Source organism: Oncorhynchus mykiss, chromosome 2 (assembly GCF_057628025.1).
Source record: "Oncorhynchus mykiss isolate SJ-2025 chromosome 2, ASM5762802v1, whole genome shotgun sequence".
NCBI classification, from domain to species: Eukaryota; Metazoa; Chordata; class Actinopteri; order Salmoniformes; family Salmonidae; genus Oncorhynchus; species Oncorhynchus mykiss.
In genome coordinates, this window is record NC_143023.1 from 93,495,060 (window position 1) to 93,521,752 (window position 26,693).

Sequence of the window (26,693 nt, forward strand, 5' to 3'; positions counted from 1 at the left end):
GTCCTCTCTCAATGACTTAGAGATTGCTGTCATCTTGCCGTTCTCCTGTTTCAACTCATTGAGCTGACCCTGGGAGAACTGCAAAATGTTATTCAAGTCCTGGACCTCTCTGGCCAGGTCGTCCATTATTTTATTAGTAGAATCCACAAGTATTTGGACAAAATACTTGAAGTTATTTTCTTGTTGTAGGCCTCTTTTTGTTTGTTTAAAAGATTCTTCACGTCTGATAGAGAGACAACACTGTCCTCAACGGTACTCCCGCCGGCTTTGGTCTTTGTCATGGTAGCTAGCACAGTAGGCTACGCTGTTACTCCTCGCAGTTCCAGACAGGGCAGGTCACAGGGAAGATTGCAAACAACAAACAGCAGGGATCTAGACAGCCACAAACCCGGGGAAATCCGCGGTCCCAGCCACAACGGCTAAACGCGTCGCGGGCTGCATTCAAGGAAACCCTGCTAGGTTGACATAGGCTAGCTGTGACGCCAAATAGTTCATCAGACCCATCCTTGGTTGGCAGGATCACTGGAAAGAGACAAGTAGTCGACATGCATATTGGTATTAAAATGCAAATCATTAGTTATCTATCTAGCTACATATCACATGAATTGTGCAAAAAATATGATAGCTAACTTTATCTAGTTAAGCACTAGCCAGTCAGTCAGTGGTGCTGACAGATTGAAACTGGTATCAACAAAATGTGTTTCACTCTATCCCATAAAACATGACATTGCTAACGAGGATTCATTTAGCTATTAAATGTTAAAGTTTATTAGAAAGTTGAATGAATAAGTTAACACTCACCGGACAACTTTGGTAGGTAGCTAGCTAGACAGCTTGGTTTTCATTTTCCAACAGATATTTATAATCCCCCTGATTGGTCATCAAAAAAACCTCTGGAAAACGTTTGCAAACCTTTGGCAATATTTTTGTGGCATACTATTACTATTTAGTTTGCAAATTTACCACAAAGGTAAAGGGGCAGCCCTTTAACAGGCATTTTACACATAATTGGGTTACAAGCAATATGGTGTCTTGTGAATAGAAAACTAGGACAGAAGTCAACACAGTGCTGCAGGGGTTTCCTAAAGAAAAACAAAACAATAATTTATTCTCATTTCATTTTGCAATGATCACAATTATACCACACGCTTACCTGGCTACAAGTGTGCTAACTACATATTACTCGATATAAGACCATTGACATAAAACAAATACAGGAGTTGGTTTCAAAGTTCAAATTTACAATATTTTAACTGAAAATTAGGCGTTTTCAACAAGTACATTTTATGCAGTACACTGAACCAGACTGGAATGTGTGTAGTTATAGTGTATGGAAACCTGATTTCACAATTGGGAAATGTACTGCCAAGTTATGAGTCCTGCACACCGGCAGTCATCCAATCCATAACTAGTAAGTACAAGGGTGCAGAGTGTGCCTGTGCTACTCAACGATCCGCCATTGTTAAAAAATAGTACTCTTAACTTATTTTAAGATGAAGCTTGAGCTCAACTTTGAGCAGCACCAGAGAACGATACAAATGTTTTGAATTGAATTGGAAACTGTTTAGGTTATGTTGAGAAACATTAACATTGTACAATATGTGCAAATAAAGGATAATGTGAACATAAATATGCTAAATGGTATGAAGAGAGGATGTACCAGTACTACATTGCATTGCAGTAATGTAATATAATACCAGAGGGGTAACATATCACAGATCATCTTCAAAGCCTCTTGAAATAAAATAACCCTTTGCAATTCAAATGGTTGCAAAGGGAAATGCAAATAGTCCACAGTTTTTTTGTGATACTATAAAAGTATCATCTCAACATTGGTCCCTTTTATGCATATAGAAAATGTAAGCATTCAATCCAAGTTCTCTCTTTACTATCTTGTTTTGAAGAAATGTGTCATTATTTGGTAAATCAATGGTGGTACTTTTAGTTCTATGAGTGTGTGGAATCAGCAGAAAGTCCTGGACATTAAAACTTAAACATTAGTCATTTGGATTTTCAAATAAGTGTTCACATCTTAAAGGTCTCGAAGAGTCATTCTGATTCACATCTAAAATAGCTTTTTGAAAGACTAAAATATCACCCATAATATCTGTTTTGGATAGAAATGCTCCCCCCCCCCCCCCCCCCTCTGTTCCATGCAGGCTGAAAACCTAGACATACACAGTTGAAGTCGGAGGTTTACATACACTTAGGTTGGAGTCATTAAAACTAGTTTTTCAACCACTCCACAAATTTCTTGTTAATAAACTATAGTTTTGGCAAGTCGGTTAGGACATCTACTTTGTGCATGACAAGTAATTTTTCCAACAACTGTTTACAGACAGATTATTTTACTTATAATTCACTGTATCACAATTCCAGTGGGTCATAAGTTTACATACACTAAGTTGACTGTGCCTCTGTCATGGCTTTAGAAGCTTCTGATAGGCTAATTGACATAATTTGAGTCAAATGGAGGTGTACCTGTGGATGTATTTCAAGGCCTACCTTCATACTCAGTACCTCTTTGCTTGACATCATGGGAAAATTAAAAGAAATCAAACAAGACTGCAGAATTGTTTTTTGTACAAGTCTGGAAATTGATCCAAAGTATGAACCAAACGCCCGAAGGTACCACGTTCATCTGTACAAACAATAGTATGCAAGTATAAACACCATGGGACCACGCAGCCGTCATACCGCTCAGGAAGGAGATGCATTCTGTCTCTTAGAGATCAACGTACTTTGGTGCGAAAAGGGCAAATCAATCCCAGAACAACAGCAAAGGACCTTGTGAAGATCCTGGAGGAAACAGGTACCAAAGTATCTATATCCACAGTTAAACAAGCCCTATATCGACATAACGTGAAAGGCCACTCAGCAAGGAAGAAGCCCCTGCTCCAAAACCACCATAAAAAAGACAGACTACGGTTTGCAACTGCACATGGGGACAAAGATCGTACTTTTTGGAGAAATGTCCTCTGGTCTGATGAATTTTTTTTTTGAACTGTTTGGCCATAATGACCATCGTTATCGGAGGAAACAGGGGGAGGCTTGCAAGCCAAAGAACATCATCCCAACCATGAAGCACTAGAGTGGCTTCATCATGTTGTGGGGGTGCTTTGCTGCAGGAGGGAATGGTGCACTTCACAAAATAGATGGCATCATGAAGAATAAAAAATGATGTGGATATATTGAAGCAACATCTCAAGATATAAGTCAGGAAGTTTAGGCTTGGTTGCAAATGGGTCTTCCAAATGGACAATGACCCTAAGCATACTTACAAAGTTGTAGCAAAATGGCTGAAGGACAATAAAGTCAAGGTACTTAAGGACACCTTTGTTGTCCTTAAGCCATTTTGCCACAACTTTGGAAATATGTTTAGGGTCATTGTCCATTTGGAAGACCCATTTGCGACCAAGGTTTAGCTTCCTGACTGGCCATCACAAAGCCCTGGCCTCAATCCCATTGAAAATCTGTGGGCAGAATTGAAAAAGCGTGTGCGAGCAAGGAGGCCTACAAACCTGACTTGGTTACACCAGCTCTATCTGGAGGAATGGGACAAAATTCACCCAATTTATTGTGGGAAGCTTGTGGAAGACTTCCCAAAACGTTTGACCCAAGTTAAACCATTTAAAGGCAATGCTACCAAAAACGAATTGAGTGTATGTAAACTTCTTACCCACTAAAACTTCTTACCCACTAAAAGATTAAATAAATAATTGTCTCTACTATTATTCTGGCATTTCACATTCTTAAAATAAAGTGGTCATCCTAACTGACCTAAGATAGGGAATTTTTACTAGGATTAAATGTCAGGAATTGTGAAAAACGGAGTTTAAATGTATTTGCCTAAGGTGTATGTAAACTTCTGACTTCAACTAAGTATCTTTGCCATTATAGATGAATAGGGTAAATGTTTAATTGTATTTGCTGACACCCAACCCACTGATATGTTGTCACTAGTAGAGTAGCTATCTAACTATAAAAACCATGCCCTTCTGCAAACACACCTTCTCCAATGTTGGTTACAAGGCGGCACTTATTTAAATTAGGTAATAGAATATAATGTTACCATTGGTGTATTAAAATGAGAGAGTTAGAGTGATGTCACCCTATCCCCTTAATAATCCCACCTCCTGAATCCAAGTTTTTGACATGGGGGGGGGGGGACCAGTGACTCTATGATCAAACTTTATCAATGTAGAAGAACCTTGATCTAGTTTCATCCAAATATTATCCAATTTCATGAAAGACATTATTTTGACTGTTCATGACCTTTAAAGGGAAACTTCGTATTTTGGCAGAGGCACTTTATCTACTTCCCCAGAGTCAGATGAACTTGTGAATACCATTTTTATGTCTCTGCGTGCAGTTTGAAGGAAGTTGTAAATAGCGCAATGACTAAGTCTATGGTAATCTTTTACTTTTCATTTTTATATTTAACCAGGCAAGTCAGTTAAGAACAAATTCTTATTTACAATGACGGCCTACCCCGGTCAAACCCTAAACCGGATGACTCTGGGCCAATTGTTCTCCGGCCTATGGGACTCCCTATCATGGCCAGGTGTCATACAGCCTGGAATCGAAACAGGGTATGTAGTGATGCCTCTAGCACTGAGATGCAGTGCCTTTTACCACTGCGCCACTCGGGAGCCCAAACTGCTAGCATGCTGGCTGATACCCATAGACTTCCAGTCATTGCGCTAACGCTAGTTAGCATTGGCTCGGAAACCTACCTCTAACTTCCTTCATACCAAAATCCCGAAGTGTCCCTTTAAAGGACAAATCAAATGGCTGGTTTATCAAATCTAGACCTGCAAGAAGTAGGATTTCTGTACTGTACATTCAGTTGAACGCCTCTCCCCCTGAGGGAGTACATACAAATATTCTGACCTGTGTGGGTTGGAATCACTGCATAACAGAACAGAAATATGAAAATAATTGAACACTATGCAGGTAATTACAGTTACAGGATGAACTAAGAAAAATAATTGCTCAGTAATCTCATACAAAAGTGTTTCTGGAACAGAGAGAAATAATGAAAAACAGATTTTTTTAATGCCATGGAAACCATTGGTTAAAATTCTTTAGAAAATGCTATTTTTCGGGTAACAAAGTTGTGAAAAATATTCCTATCGCCCTCATAAAAACGCCACATTGAACGAGGCAAGTATATAATACCACATGGGGTACTGTAGATCAGTGTTTCTCAAATTCCAGTCCGGAGACCAGCACCGGTCCCTGGGATGTTGCTCACCGGGGTAGGGCCATAGCTTGCTGGTTCCTGGTATCAATACGGTTGAGAAACACTGCTATAGAATGTTATGTGTTAGTTGTATATTATACAGTGGTGACTGACAGGAAGGCCTTATGTACTTTGGCCCTGGGGTCATCAGGGGCCTTGGCCCCGTGAGTCATCAGTTCCTGAATGGTCATCCAGTTGTCCAGGATCTTCTTGTTGCGCTTCTTCATCATCTTCCTGTGGCTCAGTTCGATGATGCTGACCTCCTTGCGTCCTTCGTTGCTGCTCTGAGGACTCTCCCTCAGGCTCTCCAGTCGGCTGCGCTGCATGAACTCTCGTCTCCTCCGCTGTTCTTTAGCCCTGACCAGATGCTGCTTCCTCTCCTCTTTACTCCAGTACCGCCCCATCTTCATCTCGGACATAGCGTCGTCGTCCGTGGTCATCCCTCCGCTACGCTCCTCTTTGATCTTCAGGGCGCGTTCCCGCAGGATCTTGTCCCTGATTGGTCTCTTGGTGATGTAGCGCGTGCCGTCCGAACGGATCTTCACCTTCCATTCCATCTTAGGCTCGATGGCGGGGCTCAGCTGGGGCTCCTTGACCCCACTGAGCAGGCTCAGCTGGCTCTGGGCGTACTCCGCAGCCGAGCGCTGCTGAATCAGCTGCATGTAGCTCTGGTAGTGGCGAGCGTGGGCCGGGATGTTGCCGTTGGGCTGGCGGTGCTGGGAGTCATGGGACGGGGATAGGTAAGGGATCTGGGAGGCCCTGGGAGGAGGCTGAGGCTTCACCTTCCAGTTCCCCAACCCACTCCTTTCGTTGTCTGCAGGGGACACCTTGTCCGACTCGGAGGGGTAAAGGCTGTGGTCTGGGATGCTGGCCTTGCCTGGGATGGGGGCCCAGTGGAGAGGCCGGTGTTTGGGGCTGGGGCTGGCTATAGTGTGGAGGCTGGCCATGCTGCTGCGGAGGTTCCTCTGGTTGGTGATGGTCACCATCCTCCTCTGAAGGGAGTGCTCAGGAGAGCGGTCCATTGCCAGCGGCGTGCTGCGAGAGCTCTCTGCAGTGTTGTAGGCACTCGAGCTGTCCTTGTCTGACTTCTCCGGCTTCTCCGGACACTCGTTGATGTCCACCAGCTTGCTTCTTCTAGGTGAGTCATTGCACCCCAGGTGGGAGCTTTGGTCCTTAGGTGTGGGGCAGACAATTTGGGGAAACACTTGCTGCCCCTGGTTCCACTGGGACCCCACCGGCCCCTTGCCGAGCTTGTGTGCCTGCATGATGTTCTGGCACTCTAGCTCGATGCTACGGAGCTCGTCATTGAGCATGCGGAGCTCACGCTGCACGCCACCGGCTGGCTCTCCCAGCCTACACTCTATAGTGCTGCGTCTGCTATAGATCAGGTCATACTCGCCGCTGTTACGGATCTGACACTTCAGCTCCAGGAGCTGCTGGAACCGATCTCCATCCTCTGCAACATCCTCCTCTTCCCCCTCCTCCTCCTCTTCTTCTTCGTCCAGACGCGTGGGACAGTCCTGTCTGTCCCTCAGACATTGGGAGAGTCTCCGTTGGATGTGGGATAGGAGGGCGTTGTGGTCGGGGGCGTCGATGCTGTTCCTTAACGACATCCCCAGCCCACTGTCCTGAGTTCTGGAGGAACAGGTGGCAGTGATGTCATCCTCTTCTCCTTTGGTCTGTAATAAAGAAAAAATTATATAATTAGTACTGAAATTAGCCCCAATGTAAAGAAATAGGTACAATTCTTGAATAAGATTCATAACTATACTGAACAAAAATAAAAAACACAACATGCAACCTTTGGGTAGCCATGCCACGACAATCAGAATGAGTTTTTCCCCACAAAGGGCTTTAGCATTATTACAACACTCTCCCTAGTGTAGTTTCTGAAATTTTGAACGTCTTTGGCCTGTCCCTGCGGCAGTATGGTCTCACCTTCTCCTGAAGTGCCTCTAGCTCCATCTCTTCTCTCTGTTGCTCTTCCAACATTTCCATCTTCAGTTGCTCCAGGAATTCACTGTGTTCATCATCCAACCATGCTTCCTCCAGCTATAGATAGATAGAGAGAGCGAGAGAGCGAGAGAGCGAGAGAGCGAGAGAGCGAGAGAGAGAGAGAGAGAGAGAGAGAGAGAGAGAGAGAACCATTTAAACCAGAACATGAGAAACCCTTACACCATTTAGCTGGCCATTCAAGAGCCACAACAAGACATTAAAATGTTGCTTTATGAAGCTGTTGATAGAGTCAATACATACACAGAGTGGTCAGGCTTTCAACAGTTTCATAAAGCCAGAAATTCATGAGGTGTGTTTTGTTGTGGTTCTTGAGTGCCCAGCTTGTTATGGCTCTTGAATGGCCAGCTGGTTGTTACTCTTGATTGGCCAGCTGGTTGTTACTCTTGATTGGCCAGCTGGTTGTTACTCTTGATTGGCCAGCTGGTTGTTACTCTTGATTGGCCAGCTGGTTGTTACTCTTGATTGGCCAGCTGGTTGTTACTCTTGATTGGCCAGCTTGTTGTGGCCTCAGTGTCCTTCATGATCTCTTTGTCTGCTTGTGTCAAACTAAACGTTGAAGCCAGGACTTTAGACTGTGAGAGACTTATTTAATTACCAAAAGGTGAAGGAAGAGATTCCATTTTGGCTCATGGCTCATCCGCTGTTCAGATGGTTAAGCGTTGCACCTGTACTACCATTACTGCACTTCAATTCCACCTTATAAATGTTGGATTTCCTTCTCATTGAACTTCTCAAAGAATTGACATACAGGACTTCGCTGCTGTCGCTTACCTTTCTCTGACATTTTTTCACGACGATGGCATAGTGGTGGAGACTCCAAAATAATTGATTCCTCGACTCCTTGCACGTCGACTTCCGATGTCAACTCCCATTTCTGAGTGTCAAGATTCAATTCCGCTAGATATCGACTCCGAAGATTCAGTATTTTTGGAATGGAGGAGAGCATTTCATAGCAAGCTAGCGTGGGACAGAGAGCGAGGGTAGGGGCACAGTATAGGTAGGTTGGCCATCAGGCACTAGGCATATCTATCGGCAATCAAAAGCTGTATCTCGCAATGGGCTGTATATCTTGCAACTTCAGTAAAGCAGTAAACCAATGAATAGGCTAGGACAGTGGTCACCAGCCAGTCGATCACGAGGGTATTTCTAGTCGATTACCACAGATGTATGTAAAAAACCCAAAGGTAAAGCCTTGCGTTCTTATTTTAGTTTTCCTTTCGCCTTGTTGACTGTAGGTGCACTTGATTCAGCAGGCCTAGCGCAGGGAAGGCAAAGTGTTCCCATTTTGAACCATTTCATGTGTTTGAAGGTAGAACTCTTCCTACCTGGTAGGCCCAGAGAGCAAATCAAGTGCACCTATTGGCCTACCACTGGCCAATCAGATAGCTCACATCATAAAAAAACATGACTAGAGAGACTCAATGAATACAGTGGAGGGAGGGAGGGAGGGAGGGAGGGAGGGAGGGAGGGAGGGAGGGAGGGAGGGAGAGAGAGAGAGAGAGACGGTGAGTCTGGTGACAGGCAGCCTCACCTCTGCTCCCTCCCCTCAGACTGACCATCAGATGCAGGCCATCAGTCCAGTAAAATGAAAAAAGCTAATTATTATGCTCTCTCTGCTGTGCCTCCAAAAGTAATACAACACATATATTACCAGTGTGATCATATACCTACCATTGTTAAATATAATTTCAAAATGGTCTGAGAAGAACAACAATGACAGGACAATTCAAGCATAGCCAATATGCAATGATAATGTATTGGGCCTATAGCTTACTGTACAAACCTCATTGCTACAGAACTGTTTTTAATTGGTTAATGTAGCACAGGCTTAGGTTTTTTAAGTCATATTTAGAAAACATCTGAGTGGTAGATCTGGACTTGCATTTCGACTCAGAAAGTGATCTCGACTCAGAAAGTGATCTCGACTCAGAAAGTAATCTCGACTCAGAAAGTAATCTCGACTCAGAAAGTAATCTCGACTCAGAAAGTGATCTCGACTCAGAAAGTGATCTCGACTCAGAAAGTAATCTCGACTCAGAAAGTGATCTCGACTCAGAAAGTAATCTCGACTCAGAAAGTAATCTCGACTCAGAAAGTAATCTCGACTCAGAAAGTGATCTCGACTCAGAAAGTAATCTCGACTCAGAAAGTAATCTCGACTCAGAAAGTAATCTCGACTCAGAAAGTGATCTCGACTCAGAAAGTGATCTCGACTCAGAAAAGGCATGTGACCATTGGGCTAGGATATTGAAATGTGAGTGAGATGTAACACCTTCGCTCTCACACAATCACACATCTGTGCATGTGAACGGGTTCGCTTCAAGCCGTTCACAGCGTGGTAGCCAGGGCACCAAAAACAGCGGAGGAGTTGAGCCTCTCGCTTTAAGACTCTTAGTTGTTGAGGAAACTGACCTACAGTTCACTTTCTGCATCTACGTAAAAAAAAACTAAGAAAAAAAATAACATTGTTTTTCGGTTAGGGACTTTTCTTAACTCCCAGTTTAATTTAAAGCGTTCACACCCCTAACACACACACACACACACCATTCGCCATGGCCTTGGGCCTGAACTCACTGCATATTAGCCTTCCATGAGTTTTTATGGCATACCGTTGGAAGTCGATGAAATAAAACACGATGTGAGGGGGTGTCCATGGTCTATACAGGAGCATGTAACAGCCCTGCAGTGTTTCATCTAAGAAACACAAGTGGTATATTTATGTTTTGGCTGTTGTGTATAACTCAGGATGTCATGAATAAAAATAACTCTACTGACTGATCTATTGGTCCTATGGACCTTCAGTATAGGCCTATCTGTGTTTACCGTACGGGTGTATTAAAGGGAGAGTTTTAAACACTTTTACTGAGGTAAGAACATTTATATTGGGGTAAAACTGGTTGTAAACTCACCTGTATTTCTGGTCTGGTGACCAGTAACACAATGTTCCTACTGTTCTGTTCTGTTCTGTTCTGTTCTGTTCTGTTCTGTTCTGTTCTGTTCTGTTCTGTTCTGTTCTGTTCATTCCGTCCGTCCGTCCGTCCGTCCGTCCGTCCGTCCGTCCGTCCGTCTGTGTGTGTGTGTGTGTGTGTGTGTGTGTGTGAGCTCACCTGTATCTCGGGCCTGGCAACCAGCAGTACGAATTTCCTAGTATCTTCACTAGAGAGCACCGCTACAGCCTCCTTTCTGTCCTGCACATCCTGACCATTGATCTGGGGAAAACACAACACACGCTGTTATTCACACAGACACACACACACTAAGGGAAAGGCCACTTTCCCTCTTTAATCTCACTCAAACACTGTAGAAAGAGCCAGCCAAGTTGGCATAAAGCAAAAGGTACTGTACAATAAGACAGTCCTTCCTGTGCATCTGCAGTCAGTGTCTACTCTGCATTCCATAGCAGGCCAGCCAGGCAGGCAGGACCAAGCTTTGATTGATTATGAATGGAACAGTAGTCCATGGACCGACCGTTTGCACTAGAGCGGCCCTGCTCCTGAAAGCATCCGGCATCCGGAAGCAACGCACATTTATACATCCAGACGCCCCACACAATTAACTGGGCTGTGACGGGGGGGGGGGGGGGGGGTCCGCTTTCCTCTGCATAGAGTAATGGCCCTGTCAGCGGGGTATAATAGTGGAGGGAAGGGGTGGTGGCCTGGATCACAACCACTAACCCAAACCCCTCGCTTTGCCTCGCAGCTCAAACCAGTCACACAACACATGTACTGCACTGCACAGAAGACACACAGACAACACATGTACTGCACTGCACAGAAGACACACAGACAATTTGGGAAGCAGCAAGCGCCGGCCGTATGTCTCACCAAACAGTGCTTACCCTTCTTCCATCCTCTTCCTATAATTACAGCACTGTGTACCCACCTCTCTCTCTCTCTCTGTCTCACTGTCTGTCTGTCTCTCTCCCCTTTCCCACTCAATAACCCCTATTCAGTAACACTGTGTACCCACCTCTCTCTCTCTGTCTCACTTCCCTCTCCCACTCAATAACCCCTATTCAGTAACACTGTGTACCCACCTCTCTCTCTCTGTCTCACTCCCCTCTCCCACTCAATAACCCCTATTCAGTAACACTGTGTACCCACCTCTCTCTCTCTGTCTCACTCCCCTCTCCCACTCAATAACCCCTATTCAGTAACACTGTGTACCCACCTCTCTCTCTCTGTCTCACTCCCCTCTCCCACTCAATAACCCCTATTCAGTAACACTGTGTGCCCACCTCTCTCTCTGTCTCACTCCCCTCTCCCACTCAATAACCCCTATTCAGTAACACTGTGTGCCCACCTCTCTCTCTGTCTCACTCCCCTCTCCCACTCAATAACCCCTATTCAGTAACACTGTGTGCCCACCTCTCTCTCTGTCTCACTCCCCTCTCCCACTCAATAACCCCTATTCAGTAACACTGTGTACCCACCTCTCTCTCTCTGTCTCACTCCCCTCTCCCACTCAATAACCCCTATTCAGTAACACTGTGTACCCACCTCTCTCTCTCTGTCTCACTCCCCTCTCCCACTCAATAACCCCTATTCAGTAACACTGTGTACCCACCTCTCTCTCTCTGTCTCACTCCCCTCTCCCACTCAATAACCCCTATTCAGTAACACTGTGTACCCACCTCTCTCTCTCTGTCTCACTCCCCTCTCCCACTCAATAACCCCTATTCAGTAACACTGTGTACCCACCTCTCTTTCTCTGTCTCACTCCCCTCTCCCACTCAATAACCCCTATTCAGTAAGACTGTGTACCCACCTCTATCTCTCTGTCTCACTCCCCTCTCCCACTCAATAACCCCTATTCAGTAACACTGTGTACCCACCTCTCTCTCTCTGTCTCACTCCCCTCTCCCACTCAATAACCCCTTTTCAGTAACACTGTGTACCCACCTCTCTCTGTCTCACGCCCCTCTCCCACTCAATAACCCCTATTCAGTAACACTGTGTACCCACCTCTCTCTCGTTGTCTGTCTCGCTGTCTGTCTGTCTGTCTGTCTGTTTGTCTCTCTGTATCTCTATCTGTCTCTCTCCCCTATCCCACTCAATAACCCCTATTCAGTAACACATCACTCTGTTGTTCAGAGAACACACTCTAACTGAAAACAGACCAGTCTCTGAAAAACATTATTGTCTACCTCTGTCCTTAACTCCAAAAGCATTTCTCCTCTCTCTATAGCATTCTCACTCACTTTACTGTAGCACGCTTCTGCCCCCCAAAACCATTACTGTTCTGTCTAAAGCACACTGTTTTACCTACTTCCCATTACCACAACTCTCTCTATAAAGAGCTGTCTATCCAAATCTATAATAATCCCTCCAAATATATGACCTAATTCTATTCCTACCTTCCAAAACACCAACCTCAGTAGGATCCTGAATTCTGTATATTACACCTTAAAACATCCCCCTTTTATGTGTACACAACTTTCCATGGACTCTGTTGTTTGGGCCTCCAACCAGTCCACTGGAAGACTCTCCTAGGAGGGTACTAGTAGCCTCCAGGTAGGCTGGACAATAGAACGAGTCAAAATTCACTCAAGGCTGAAAAATGGCAAAAGAACATTGGCTAAGTTGGAACACTAGCGCGAGTCCATACATAATGAATGGAATCGAACGTTCGCAGAGCCTCTTCTGACTGGAGTGATGCTCAGAATTCAATTTCACCTAAATGGCACAAAAATATGTATCCCTTTTTATTTTACCACTACAATCTGTTCTTAGGACGAAACTGAAAAATACCAACTTGTGTAGAAAGTAAACATCCACACCTCGATGGTGCCAAGTGTGCTTATGTCTGCGTAATGAGGAAGTAGGAAAAAAAGGAAAACTTTGACTATTTTGTCTAGTGATCAATGACAGCAGAGTATGCTGCCCAATCTTATGTAATTAGAAAGAGGAGATTATCCTGATTAAAATGGTGTCTGACTTGAAAAAAATTGAAATATATAAATTGTATAAATAAAAGGAGCTAAGGGTAATACGAAGGAGGGAACTCTCAGTCACCCCTAGGGGTGTGTGTGTGTACACACGCGTGCCTGACTGTGTGTGTGTACACATGCGTGCCTGAATGTGTGTGTGCGCCGGCGTGTTATCCAGACAATGGGTGGGGGATATTTCCGGACTAGGTGCATCCCTAAACTGCTCTTACAGCGCTTAGAAAGCACAGTGGAATGCTGAGTCGGTAACTAAAACAGCCAGGGGGACATTTCCTCATCGCTAACCGTCACAGAGGGGGTGAGTTTCTCTTTTACTGTGACGCCATTAAAAATGAATGGGTTCTTGTGCTGGGAGTCAATGGCAGAGGGAGGTGAAATAAAAATAGGTTTATGACACCTCTGATGAGGGAGGAGAGAAGACGAGAGAGAAATGAGAGAGAGTGAGAGTGATGAGAGAGAGAGATTATCGACCTCACTTGCTTTGGCAATGTTAACACATGTTTCCCATTCCAATAAAGCCCTTGAATTGAATTGAATTAAATTGAGAGAGAAACAAATAGAATTAAATGGTTTCCTACCTGTAAAATGTGGTCTCCTTCTCTGATGCGTCCATCCCTTGCAGCGATGCTGTTTGGCCCAACCTGTTGGGGAGAGCTTGTTAGATTCAATGCTTAGAGGGAACACAAAATGCCTTAATACAGCATCCCATTCACAAATACACATTTACAGAGAATACTAACTTATAACAGCATCCCATTCACAAATACACATACACCTTTACAGAGAATACTAACTTATAACAGCATTAAAAGTCTTATGATATCCAAGATTAATTTAGTCCCCAATATAATTATAGAACACCTCAGTAGGTAGTTCAATCTAGTCTTATACATTACGTCCAGACAAAGGAACCTCTTTCAACACCAAATGTTGATTGGGTGAAGCCAATGCTGCCAAAGAAATACCTTCGATGTTAGAATGTGTTATAGCATCTGTCCAGCCCAGGTATCAAGGCCACTTTACTTCTGCAGCAGCTAAATGAACAGAGTTATAAAACCTGTCAGGACATGTGTACGCCTGGGGATTGTCGAATAGACTATTACAATCAGGGACTACACAGTGTGTGTGTGTGTTCATTCGTTGGTTCATGTGTGTACTCTGCTTCTTTATCAGTTGGTTTCCCTGCTGGGGTAAACTCTACCTTCCATCGACGTAACACTCCAGACACAAAGAAAATACAAAGTATGTATCACAGCCTTCCCTACACAGCCCATTCATGACTCAGCCTTCTGGGGTGGCAGGGTAGCCTAGTGGTTAGAGCGTTGGACTAGTAACCGGAAGGTTGCAAGTTCAAACCCCTGAGCTAAACAGCCCATTCTGAGCTACACAGCCCACAAGGTAAATCTTTTGTTCTGCCCCTGAACAGGCCGTCATTGAAAATAAGAATTTGTTCTTAACTGACGTGCCTAGTTAAATAAAGGTAAAAATAAATAAATAAAACACAGTAAGTCCATAGTATGTATCACAGCCTTCCTTACACAGCCCATTCATGACTCAGCCTTCCTTACACAGCCCATTCATGACTCAGCCTTCCTTACACAGCCCATTCATGACTCAGCCTTCTCTACATAGCCCATTCATGACTCAGCCTTCTCTACATAGCCCATCCATGACTCAGCCTTCCTTACACAGCCCATCCATGACTCAGCCTTCCTTACACAGCCCATTCATGACTCAGCCTTCCTTACACAGCCCATTCATGACTCAGCCTTCTCTACATAGCCCATTCATGACTCAGCCTTCCCTCCACAGCCCATTCATTACACAGCCTATTCATGACACAGCCTTCCTTACACAGCCCATTCATGACTCAGCCTTCTCTATATAGCCCATTCATGACTCAGCCTTCTCTACATAGCCCATCCATGACCCAGCCTTCCTTACACAGCCCATTCATGACTCAGCCTTTTCTACACTGCCTTCTCTACACAGCCCATTCATGACTCAGCCTTCTCTACAGCCCATTCATGACTCAGCCTTCCTTACACAGCCCATTCATGACTCAGCCTTCTCTACATAGCCCATTCATGACTCAGCCTTCTCTACATAGCCCATTCATGACTCAGCCTTCTCTACATAGCCCATTCATGAATCAGCCTTCTCTACATAGCCCATCCATGACTCAGCCTTCCTTACACAGCCCATCCATGACTCAGCCTTCCTTACACAGCCCATTCATGACTCAGCCTTCTCTACATAGCCCATTCATGACTCAGCCTTCCCTCCACAGCCCATTCATTACACAGCCTATTCATGACACAGCCTTCCTTACACAGCCCATTCATGACTCAGCCTTCTCTACATAGCCCATTCATGACTCAGCCTTCCCTCCACAGCCCATTCATTACACAGCCTATTCATGACACAGCCTTCCTTACACAGCTCATTCATGACTCAGCCTTCTCTACACAGCCCATTCATGACTCAGCCTTCTCTACATAGCCCATTCATGACTCAGCCTTCCCTCCACAGCCCATTCATTACACAGCCTATTCATGACACAGCCTTCTCTACATAGCCCATCCATGACCCAGCCTTCCTTACACAGCCCATTCATGACTCAGCCTTCTCTACACTGCCTTCTCTACACAGCCCATTCATGACTCAGCCTTCTCTACATAGCCCATTCATGACTCAGCCTTCTCTACATAGCCCATTCATGACTCAGCCTTCTCTACACAGCCCATTCATGACTCAGCCTTCCTTACACAGCCCATTCATGACTCAGCCTTCTCTACACTGCCTTCTCTACACAGCCCATTCATGACTCAGCCTTCTCTACATAGCCCATTCATGACTCAGCCTTCTCTACATAGCCCATTCATGACTCAGCCTTCTCTACACAGCCCATTCATGACTCAGCCTTCCTTACACAGCCCATTCATGACTCAGCCTTCTCTACACAGCCCATTCATGACTCAGCCTTCTCTACATAGCCCATTCATGCCTCTTTCTTCCCATGATTCTTCCTTCCCATGAGTCTGTGTTCTAATGATACTGAACGAAGGGGCAGGCCACTTCTTCAACTCTGCCTTCTGGAGCCATTTGTTTCACTCTGTCCAATCAGGCGAGATCTCCTGAGATAGCTGGGCCAGCCTGAGTGTTCCATTTTCATGGTGCGCCTGGTGTGTGAGTGCTCGCATGTCTGGTCAGTCACAAAGGACCGCTCATTAGAAGTGCTACTCTGAGGTCAAAGGGCTGAAGAGGGACTCTGCTCTCAGCTCTGGCAATTGCCTGACACACAGAGTGAATCTCAAAAGTATATTCCTCGATTCCTTGCGTACCTACTGACATTTTTAGAAGGAGGGTGAGGAGAGCGGATCTGAGGAATCAAGGAAAATACTTTGGAGATTCATCCACTGTCAGAACACCAGCAGTGGCTGGAGTAACACGAAACAACTTTCACACAACAGCCAATCAAATTTAAGCTGCTTCAGTGATATTGTTAGAGAATTCCAAACTCACCCATGTCATCTGCTGCTTTACATCGTGGTTTCACTAGTTGTGTTGATCCAACCACTTGGTTATTGTAACAGCATAGATATAGACTAAATGTGGCCTGTACAATTTAGCTAGCTAGCCAAAATGACATTGCAAACACCAACACAGCTAGCAACGCGATAACAAATCTAGCAACAAATTAAACGACTTAGCACAGCTCATGGTGGACAATTTCAGTTGAAACTGGTCAGGGAAAGCTTTACTTTGAAAATTGTATTTATTGACTGCCAAACCATGTACATAAACCATGACTAGTTATGATGCCAATAATGTGTATACATTTACCGTTATGCTAATGTATCTTCTGTCAACCTTGATCACGGGTTGCACAGCACTGAGTGTGCCAGCTGTGTTGACATGATAACTGGGTCGGAATTCCGAACCTTTGAATGGATCATGTGACAAAAGTATTTGTTTTGATTGGCTGTTGCTTGCAACAATTTTTATATACAGTGGGGTGAACAAGTATTTGATACACTGCCGATTTTGCAGGTTTTCCTACTTACAAAGCATGTAGAGGTCTGTAATTTTTATCATAGGTACACTTCAACTGTGAGATACGGAATCTAATACAAAAATCCAGAAAATCACATTGTATGATTTTTAAGTAATTAATTAGCATTTTATTGTTTCACAAAGAAATCAAGAAGCAAGTAACCAAAGACGCATGAAAGTTGCTTCTAACCCCAGCCAAACTCTTATGAAAGACTGGCTTGTTTTCGCCTGAGGGGGTTGCATAAAGAAACAAATATAGAGGAAAATATAGAGGGATTGAGTGTAGTAAAAGTAACTGCAGGTTCATTAGAACGTGTTGAACCATCAATTAATGATATAATGAAACGGTTGTCAGTGTGCTGCATTGTCCCTGTCCCCATACCGGGCTCCAACCAGTGATCCTCTGCTCGCAAGACACGTGACCACCCTCCTTGACAACGTACCAACCATTTGAGCTATATAATTTTTTACAATTCGATAGCTCTATAGCTCCATTTCAAGCTAGCTGTGGAGTGAGATTACAGTACTTTCTTAACTCTGTTACATTAGAAAAGCAATTTCAGTTGACATTCTAGTTTTATAAAAGGTCCTGATAACCAATATAGGTCCCACGTTAAATTAACAAAAATCAAATCAAATTTTATTGGTCACATACATGTGATTAGCAGATGTTATTGGTCACATACACATGATTAGCAGATGTTATTGGTCACATACACGTGATTAGCATATGTTATTGGTCACATACACGTGATTAGCAGATGTTAATGAGTGTAGCGAAATGCTTGTGCTTTCTAGCTCCGACAGTGCAGCAATATCTAACAAGTGATATCTAACAATTACACAACATATACCCCAAAATACACGTACATCTAAGTAAGAATGAATGAAGACTAAGGACATATATGGACGAGCGATGTCAGAGCGGAACGGACTGAGATATACAGTTGAAGTCGGAAGTTTACATACACCTTAGCCAAATACATTTAAACTTAGTTTTTCACAATTCCTGACATTTAATCCAAGTAAAAACCCCCTGTTTTAGGTCAGTTAGGATGACCACTTTATTTTAAGAATGTGAAATGTCAGAATAATAGTAGAGAGAATGATTTATTTCAGCTTTAAATTCTTTCATTACATTCCCAGTGGGTCAGAAGTTTACATACACTCAATTAGTATTTGGTAGCATTGCTTTTAAATTGTTTAACTTGGGTCAAACGTTTTGGGTAGCCTTCCACAAGCTTCCCACAAAATGTTGGTTGAATTTGAGTCCATTCCTCCTGTCAGAGCTGGGGTAACTGAGTCAGATTTGTAGGCCTCCTTGCTCTCACACACTTTTTCACCTCTGCCCTCAAATGTTCTATAGGATTGAGGTCTGGGCTTTGTGATGGCCACTCCAATACCTTGACTTTCTGGTCCTTAAGCCATTTTGCCACAACTTTGGAAGTATGCTTGGAGTCATTGTCCATTTGGAAGACCCATTTCTGACCAAGCTTTAACTTCCTGGCTGATGTCTTGAGATGTTGCTTCAATATATCCACATAATTGTCCTCATGATGCCATCTATTTTGTGAAGTGCACCAGTCCCTCCAGCAGCAAAGCACCCCCACAACATGATGCTGCCACCCCCGAGCTTCACGGTTGGGATGGTGTTCTTCAGCTTGCAAGCATCCCCCTGTTTCCTCCAAACATAACGATGTCATTATGGCCAAACAGTTCTATTTTTTTTTCATCAGACCAGAGGACATTTCTCCAAAACATGCAACCTTTTTCCCCATGTGCTGTTGCAAACAGTAGTCTGGTTTTTCTATGGCGGTTTTGGAGCAGGGGCTTCTTCCTTGCTGAGTGGCCTTTCAGGTTATGTCGATATAGGACTCGTTTTACTGTGGATATAGATACTTTTGTACCTGTTTCCTCCAGTATCTTCACAAGGTCCTTTGCTGTTGTTCTGGGATTGATTTGAACTTTTCGCACCAAAGTACATTGATCTCTAGGAGACAGAATGCATCTCCTTCCTGAGCGGTATGACAGCTGAGTGGTCCCATGGTGGTTATACTTGCGTACCATTGTTTGTATAGTTGTACCTTCAGGCGTTTAGAAATTGCTCCCAAGGATGAACCAGATTTGTGGAGGTCTACAATTATTTTTCTGAGGTCTTTGCTGATTTCTTTTGATTTTCCCATGATGTCAAGCAAAGAGGCACTGAGTTTGAAGGTAGGCCTTGAAACACTTCAACATAATTTGAATAATAATTTGAATTTCAACACCTCCAATTGACTCAAATTATGTCAATTAGCCTATCTGAAGCTTCTAAAGCCATTTTCTGGAATTTTCCAAGCTTAAACTTATGACCAACTGAAATTGTGATACAATTGCTTTATCTTGGCCAGGTCGCAGTTGTAAATGAGAACTTGTTCTCAACTAGCCTACCTGGTTAAATAAAGGTGAAATCAAATAAAAATAAATACATAAAGTATTAAAACATGTATAAAGGCGTCATAGAGCATTCATAAAGTCTTCATAAACACTGCATATATGCTTCTCAAATAATATACTAAGCTAAGTCATACTACACAAAGGATGACATTCGAGGTCCTTAGTGCGTCTGGTGACTTGCAAAATAGTTGCATGAGATTGAATAGTTTATCTAAACTCAGCAAAAAAAGAAATGTACCCTCTCACTGTCAACTGTGTTTATTTTCAGGAAACTTAACATGTGTAAATATTTGCATGGACATAACAAGATTCAACAACTGAGACATAAACTGAACAAGTTCCACAGACATGTGACTAACAGAAATTGAATAATGTGTCCCTGAACAAAGGGAGAGTCAAAATCAAAAGTAAACAGTCGGTATCTGGGGTGGCCACCAGCTGCATTAAGTACTGCAGTGCATCTCCTCCTCATGGACTGCACCAGATTTGCCAGGTCTTGCTGTGAGATGTTACCCCACTCTTCCACCAAGGCACCCGCAAGTTCCCGGACATTTCTGGGGGGAATGTCCCTAGCCCTCACCCTCCAATCCAACAGGTCCCATACAATTTATTACCCTGGGCACATCTGCAGTCCTCATGCTTTCTTGCAGCATGCCTAAGGCACATTCACCCAGGTGAGCAGGGACCCTGGGCATCTTTCTTTTGGTGTTTTTCAGAGTCAGTAGTATGGCCCCTTTAGTGTTCTAAGTTTTCATAACTGTGACCTTAATTGCCTACCGTCTGTAAGCTGTTAGTGTCTTAACGACCGTTCCACAGGTGCATGTTCATTAATTGTTTATTGAACAAGCATGGGATACAGTGTTTAAACCTTTTACAATGAAGATCTGTGAAGTTATTTGTATTTTTACAAATGATCTCTGAAAGACAGGGTCCTGAAAATGGGACGTTTCTTTTTTTGCTGAGTTTATTTTAAATGTGAGATCAGGGTGTGATGATCACAACGGTGACGTCACACAGGGCACACCATCCACTGTCTCAAACCCAGCTTCAATAAGTAGTGACATTCAGTAGGGACTCATCTTAATGAAGCACGTTCTCCTTGGCTTCACTTTTTATAGACTGAACACACAAGAGGAAAGCAGCCCGTAACAACACAGACTACTGCGATCTGTATTCAGCTTATGTTCCGGAGCAAATACCTGCGGGTCTGAGATAACTTAAAACGAATGGCAGCAACAGAGAAAGAGAGATGGAGAGAGAAAGAAAGAGAGAGACGGAGAGAGAGAGAGAGAGAGAGAGAGAGAGAGAGAGAGAGAGAGAGAGAGAGAGAGAGAGAGAGAGAGAGAGAAAGAGAGAGAGAGAGACAGAAAGAAAGAGAGAGACGGAGAGAGAAAGAAAGAGAGAGAGACGGAGGGAGAGAGAGTTGGGCAGAATGGAGGAGAGGAGGATAGTGCTTTGTACGTTCTGCCAACAAGTGGGCAAAGAGAGAGGAAAAATAACTTGACTGTGGGCACAAAAATTGTAGCCTCAGCTCACAAAACATGTCAGTTCTATTTGAAGAACAAACAAGTACACTCAAAGAAAGATGAATACTTTTCATCTACATTATTGCTATGAGAAGTGATTAAGTGCCACAGAGCGATTGTCTTTTTAGTCAGTGTAATCATTTTAATTTATCGATTCTCCAAATATTAAATATATTCATTATCTTGAGGTGATGGCACCAAAAAGAGCCACGCAGTTGTGTTCCATAATAGGTCGCCGGCCTATTAGCTGCCATCGATTCCCTTTCCGTTTGTTTCTGTTTATTGGGTAATTGGGTACACCTGTTTTGAGTTAGTGTTTGTTTGTAGGCTATTTAAGGGCACTAGGCCCGCTGGGTATTTGTGCGGGCTTGTTCTCTGTTATTTTGGTGTTGGTGTATTAGTGTTCTCATTATTTTCCGGACAGTTTTAGTCCTGTGTATTTTGAATCGGTTGTTTCATGCGCCCTAGTGTTGGCATGTCCATGTCTCTGCTGTCATTGGAATAAATAGATTCACGTACGATATTACCTGCTCTCTAGGTTTGACTCCTCCACCACACCATTTATGAAAGTCTGGTATTGTCTATTTTTTTCCTAGGTATATCACTATGTTTACTTTTAGCCACACAGTGACTGTAGTGTTGTAGAAGGGTCCCCCATTACTTAATGCCATAACGTCAGCTAATCTTCCAGAAGAAGAAGAAGAAGCAGAATGACCAGCACCAGCACCACCACCATGCTTAGTCCCAGTTCTGCCCTAGTCTCACCTCGCTGACGTAGATGGTCATGTCCTCCTCCTCATCTGTCCTGTAGCACAACGTCAGGCCCAGCTTCTCCTGGCTGTTGAGTCGACACAGCTCCACCTCCTAAAGAGAGACAGAGAACAGAGGTCAACAACCAGACCAACCATACAAGGACAACAACACTAATACGTTTTGCTGGCTGTCAACATAGTTCTCTACCTACTACAGAGAGAGAGATAGGGCAGAGAGCACAGAGACATTCACTAACCAGACTATAACACTAACCAGCCTATAACACCAACCAGACTATAACACTAACCAGACTATAACACTAACCAGACTATAACACTAACTAGACTATAACACGCTCTCTTTTGACGACTTCTGTAACCGTAATAGCCTTGGTTTCATGCATGTTAACATTAGAAGCCTCCTCCCTAAGTTTGATCTATTCACTGCTTTAGCACACTCTGCCAACCCGGATGTTCTAGCTGTGTCTGAATCCTGGCTTAGGAAGACCACCAAAAATTCAGACATTTTAATTCCAAACTACAACATTTTCAGACAAGATAGAATTGCCAAAGGGGGCGGTGTTGCAATCTACTGCAAAGATAGCCTGCAGAGTTCTGTCCTACTATCCAGGTCTGTACCCAAACAATTTGAACTTCTACTTTTAAAAATCCACCTCTCTAAAAACAAGTCTCTCACCGTTGCAGCCTGCTATAGACCACCCTCTGCCCCCAGCTGTGCTCTGGACACCATATGTGAACTGATTGCCCCCCATCTATCTTCAGAGCTTGTGCTGCTAGGCGACCTAAACTGGAACATGCTTAACACCCCAGCCATCCTACAATCTAAACTTGATGCCCTCAACCTCACACAAATTATCAATGAACCTACCAGGTACCTCCCCAAAGCCTTAAACACGGGCACCCTCATAGATATCATCCTAACCAACTTGCCCTCTAAAAACACCTCTGCTGTTTTCAACCAAGATCTCAGCGATCACTGCCTCATTGCCTGCATCCGTAATGGGTCAGCGGTCAAACAACCTCCACTCATCACTGTAAAACGCTCCCTGAAACACTTCAGCGAGCAGGCCTTTCTAATCGACCTGGCCGGGGTATCCTGGAAGGATATTGATCTCATCCCGTCAGTAGAGGATGCCTGGATATTTTTTTTAAATGCCTTCCTAACCATCTTAAATAAACATGCCCCATTCAAGAAATTTAGAACCAGGAACAGATATAGCCCTTGGTTCTCCCCAGACCTGACTGCCCTTAACCAACACAAAAACATCCTATGGCGTTCTGCATTAGCATCGAACAGCCCCCGTGATATGCAGCTGTTCAGGGAAGCTAGAAACCATTATACACAGGCGGTTAGAAAAGCCAAGGCTAGCTTTTTCAAGCAGAAATTTGCTTCCTGCAACACTAACTCAAAAAAGTTCTGGGACACTGTAAAGTCCATGGAGAATAAGAACACCTCCTCCCAGCTGCCCACTGCACTGAAGATAGGAAACACTGTCACCACTGATAAATCCACCATAATTGAGAATTTCAATAAGCATTTTTCTACGGCTGGCCATGCTTTCCACCTGGCTACTCCTACCCCGGTCAACAGCACTGCACCCCCCACAACAACTCGCCCAAGCCTTCCCCATTTTTCCTTCTCCCAAATCTGCTCAGCTGATGTTCTGAATGAGCTGCAAAATCTGGACCCCTACAAATCAGCCGGGCTAGACAATCTGGACCCTTTCTTTCTAAAATTATCTGCCAAAATTGTTGCCACCCCTATTACTAGCCTGTTCAACCTCTCTTTCGTGTCGTCTGAGATTCCCAAAGATTGGAAAGCAGCTGCGGTCATCCCCCTCTTCAAAGGGGGTGACACTCTTGACCCAAACTGCTACAGACCTATATCTATCCTACCATGCCTTTCTAAGGTCTTCGAAAGCCAAGTCAACAAACAGATTACCGACCATTTCGAATCTCACCATACCTTCTCTGCTATGCAATCTGGTTTCAGAGCTGGTCATGGGTGCACCTCAGCCACGCTCAAGGTCCTAAACAATATCTTAACCGCCATCGATAAGAAACATTACTGTGCAGCCGTATTCATTGATCTGGCCAAGGCTTTCGACTCTGTCAATCACCACATCCTCATCGGCAGACTCGACAGCCTTGGTTTCTCAAATGATTGCCTCGCATGGTTCACCAACTACTTCTCTGATAGAGTTCAGTGTGTCAAATCGGAGGGTCTGCTGTCCGGACCTCTGGCAGTCTCTATGGGGGTGCCACAGGGTTCAATTCTTGGACCGACTCTCTTCTCTGTACACATCAATGAGGTCGCTCTTGCTGCTGGTGAGTCTCTGATCCACCTCTACGCAGACGACACCATTCTGTATACTTCTGGCCCTTCTTTGGACACTGTGTTAACAACCCTCCAGGCAAGCTTCAATGCCATACAACTCTCCTTCCGTGGCCTCCAATTGCTCTTAAATACAAGTAAAACTAAATGCATGCTCTTCAACCGATCGCTACCTGTACCTACCCGCCTGTCCAACATTACTACTCTGGACGGCTCTGACTTAGAATACGTGGACAACTACAAATACTTAGGTGTCTGGTTAGACTGTAAACTCTCCTTCCAGACCCATATCAAACATCTCCAATCCAAAGTTAAATCTAGAATTGGCTTCCTATTTCGCAACAAAGCATCCTTCACTCATGCTGCCAAACATACCCTTGTAAAACTGACCATCCTACCAATCCTCGACTTTGGCGATGTCATTTACAAAATAGCCTCCAATACCCTACTCAACAAATTGGATGCAGTCTATCACAGTGCAATCCGTTTTGTCACCAAAGCCCCATATACTACCCACCATTGCGACCTGTACGCTCTCATTGGCTGGCCCTCGCTTCATACTCTTCGCCAAACCCACTGGCTCCATGTCATCTACAAGACCCTGCTAGGTAAAGTCCCCCCTTATCTCAGCTCGCTGGTCACCATTGCATCTCCCACCTGTAGCACACGCTCCAGCAGGTATATCTCTCTAGTCACCCCCAAAACCAATTCTTTCTTTGGCCGCCTCTCCTTCCAGTTCTCTGCTGCCAATGACTGGAACGAACTACAAAAATCTCTGAAACTGGAAACACTTATCTCCCTCACTAGCTTTAAGCACCAACTGTCAGAGCAGCTCACAGATTACTGCACCTGTACATAGCCCACCTATAATTTAGCCCAAACGACTACCTCTTTCCCTACTGTATTTGATTTATTTATTTATTTTGCTCCTTTGCACCCCATTATTTTTATTTCTACTTTGCACATTCTCCCATTGCAAATCTACCATTCCAGTGTTTTACTTGCTATATTGTATTTACTTTGCCACCATGGCCTTTTTGCCTTTACCTCCCTTATCTCACCTCATTTGCTCACATCGTATATAGACTTGTTTATACTGTATCATTGACTGTATGTTTGTTTTACTCCATGTGTAACTCTGTGTCGTTGTATGTGTCGAACTGCTTTGCTTTATCTTGGCCAGGTCGCAATTGTAAATGAGAACTTGTTCTCAACTTGCCTACCTGGTTAAATAAAGGTGAAATAAAAATAAAAATAAAAAACACTAACCAGACTATAACACTAACTAGACTATAACACTAACCAGACTATAACACTAACTAGACTATAACACTAACCAGACTATAACACTAACCAGACTATAACACTAACTAGACTATAACAACAACCAGACTATAACAACAACCAGACTATAACACTAACCAGACTATAACACTAACTAGACTATAAGAACAACCAGACTATAACACTAACCAGACTATAACACTAACCAGACTATAACACTAACTAGACTATAACACTAACTAGACTATAACACTAACCAGACTATAACACTAACTAGACTATAACAACAACCAGACTATAACACCAACCAGACTATAACACTAACCAGACTATAACACTAACTAGACTATAACAACAACCAGACTATAACACTAACCAGACTATAAACACTAACTAGACTATAACACTAACCAGACTATAACAACAACCAGACTATAACACCAACCAGACTATAACACTAACTAGACTATAACAACAACCAGACTATAACACCAACCAGACTATAACACTAACTAGACTATAACACTAACTAGACTATAACACTAACCAGCCTATAACCAGACTATCACACCAACCAGACTATAACACTAACCAGCCTATAACACCAACTAGACTATAACACTAACCAGACTATAACACTAACTAGACTATAACACTAACCAGACTATAACACCAACCAGACTATAACACTAACTAGACTATAACTCTAACCAGACTATAACACTAACCAGCCTATAACCAGACTATAACACTAACCAGCCTATGACCAGACTATAACACCAACCAGACTATAACACTAACCAGCCTATAACCAGACTATAACACTAACCAGCCTATAACCAGACTATAACACTAACCAGCCTATAACCAGACTATAACACTAACCAGACTATAACACTAACTAGACTATAACACTAACCAGACTATAACACTAACCAGCCTATAACACCAACCAGACTATAACACCAACCAGACTATAACACTAACCAGACTATAACACTAACCAGCCTATAACCAGACTATAACACTAACCAGACTATAACACTAACCAGACTACAACACTAACCAGACTATA

The 26,693-nt window shown here is 43.6% G+C and overlaps 1 protein-coding gene across 1 annotated transcript in view; it reads right to left on the bottom strand.

The window, feature by feature from the left end:
* Positions 1 to 5,036: 5,036 nt before the first annotated feature.
* Positions 5,037 to 26,693, bottom strand: part of LOC110499989 (PDZ domain-containing RING finger protein 4) — a 128,586-nt gene continuing 106,929 nt past the window's right edge. Inside the window, exons 4-8 of the mRNA XM_021577085.3 lie at positions 21,992 to 22,090; positions 13,787 to 13,849; positions 10,369 to 10,470; positions 7,184 to 7,297; positions 5,037 to 6,924 (exon numbers count right to left, since the gene is read on the bottom strand). Of these exons, the coding sequence (XP_021432760.2) occupies positions 5,341 to 6,924; positions 7,184 to 7,297; positions 10,369 to 10,470; positions 13,787 to 13,849; positions 21,992 to 22,090 (1,962 nt within the window). The 3' untranslated portion in view covers positions 5,037 to 5,340. The remainder of the gene's footprint in view (positions 6,925 to 7,183; positions 7,298 to 10,368; positions 10,471 to 13,786; positions 13,850 to 21,991; positions 22,091 to 26,693) is intronic.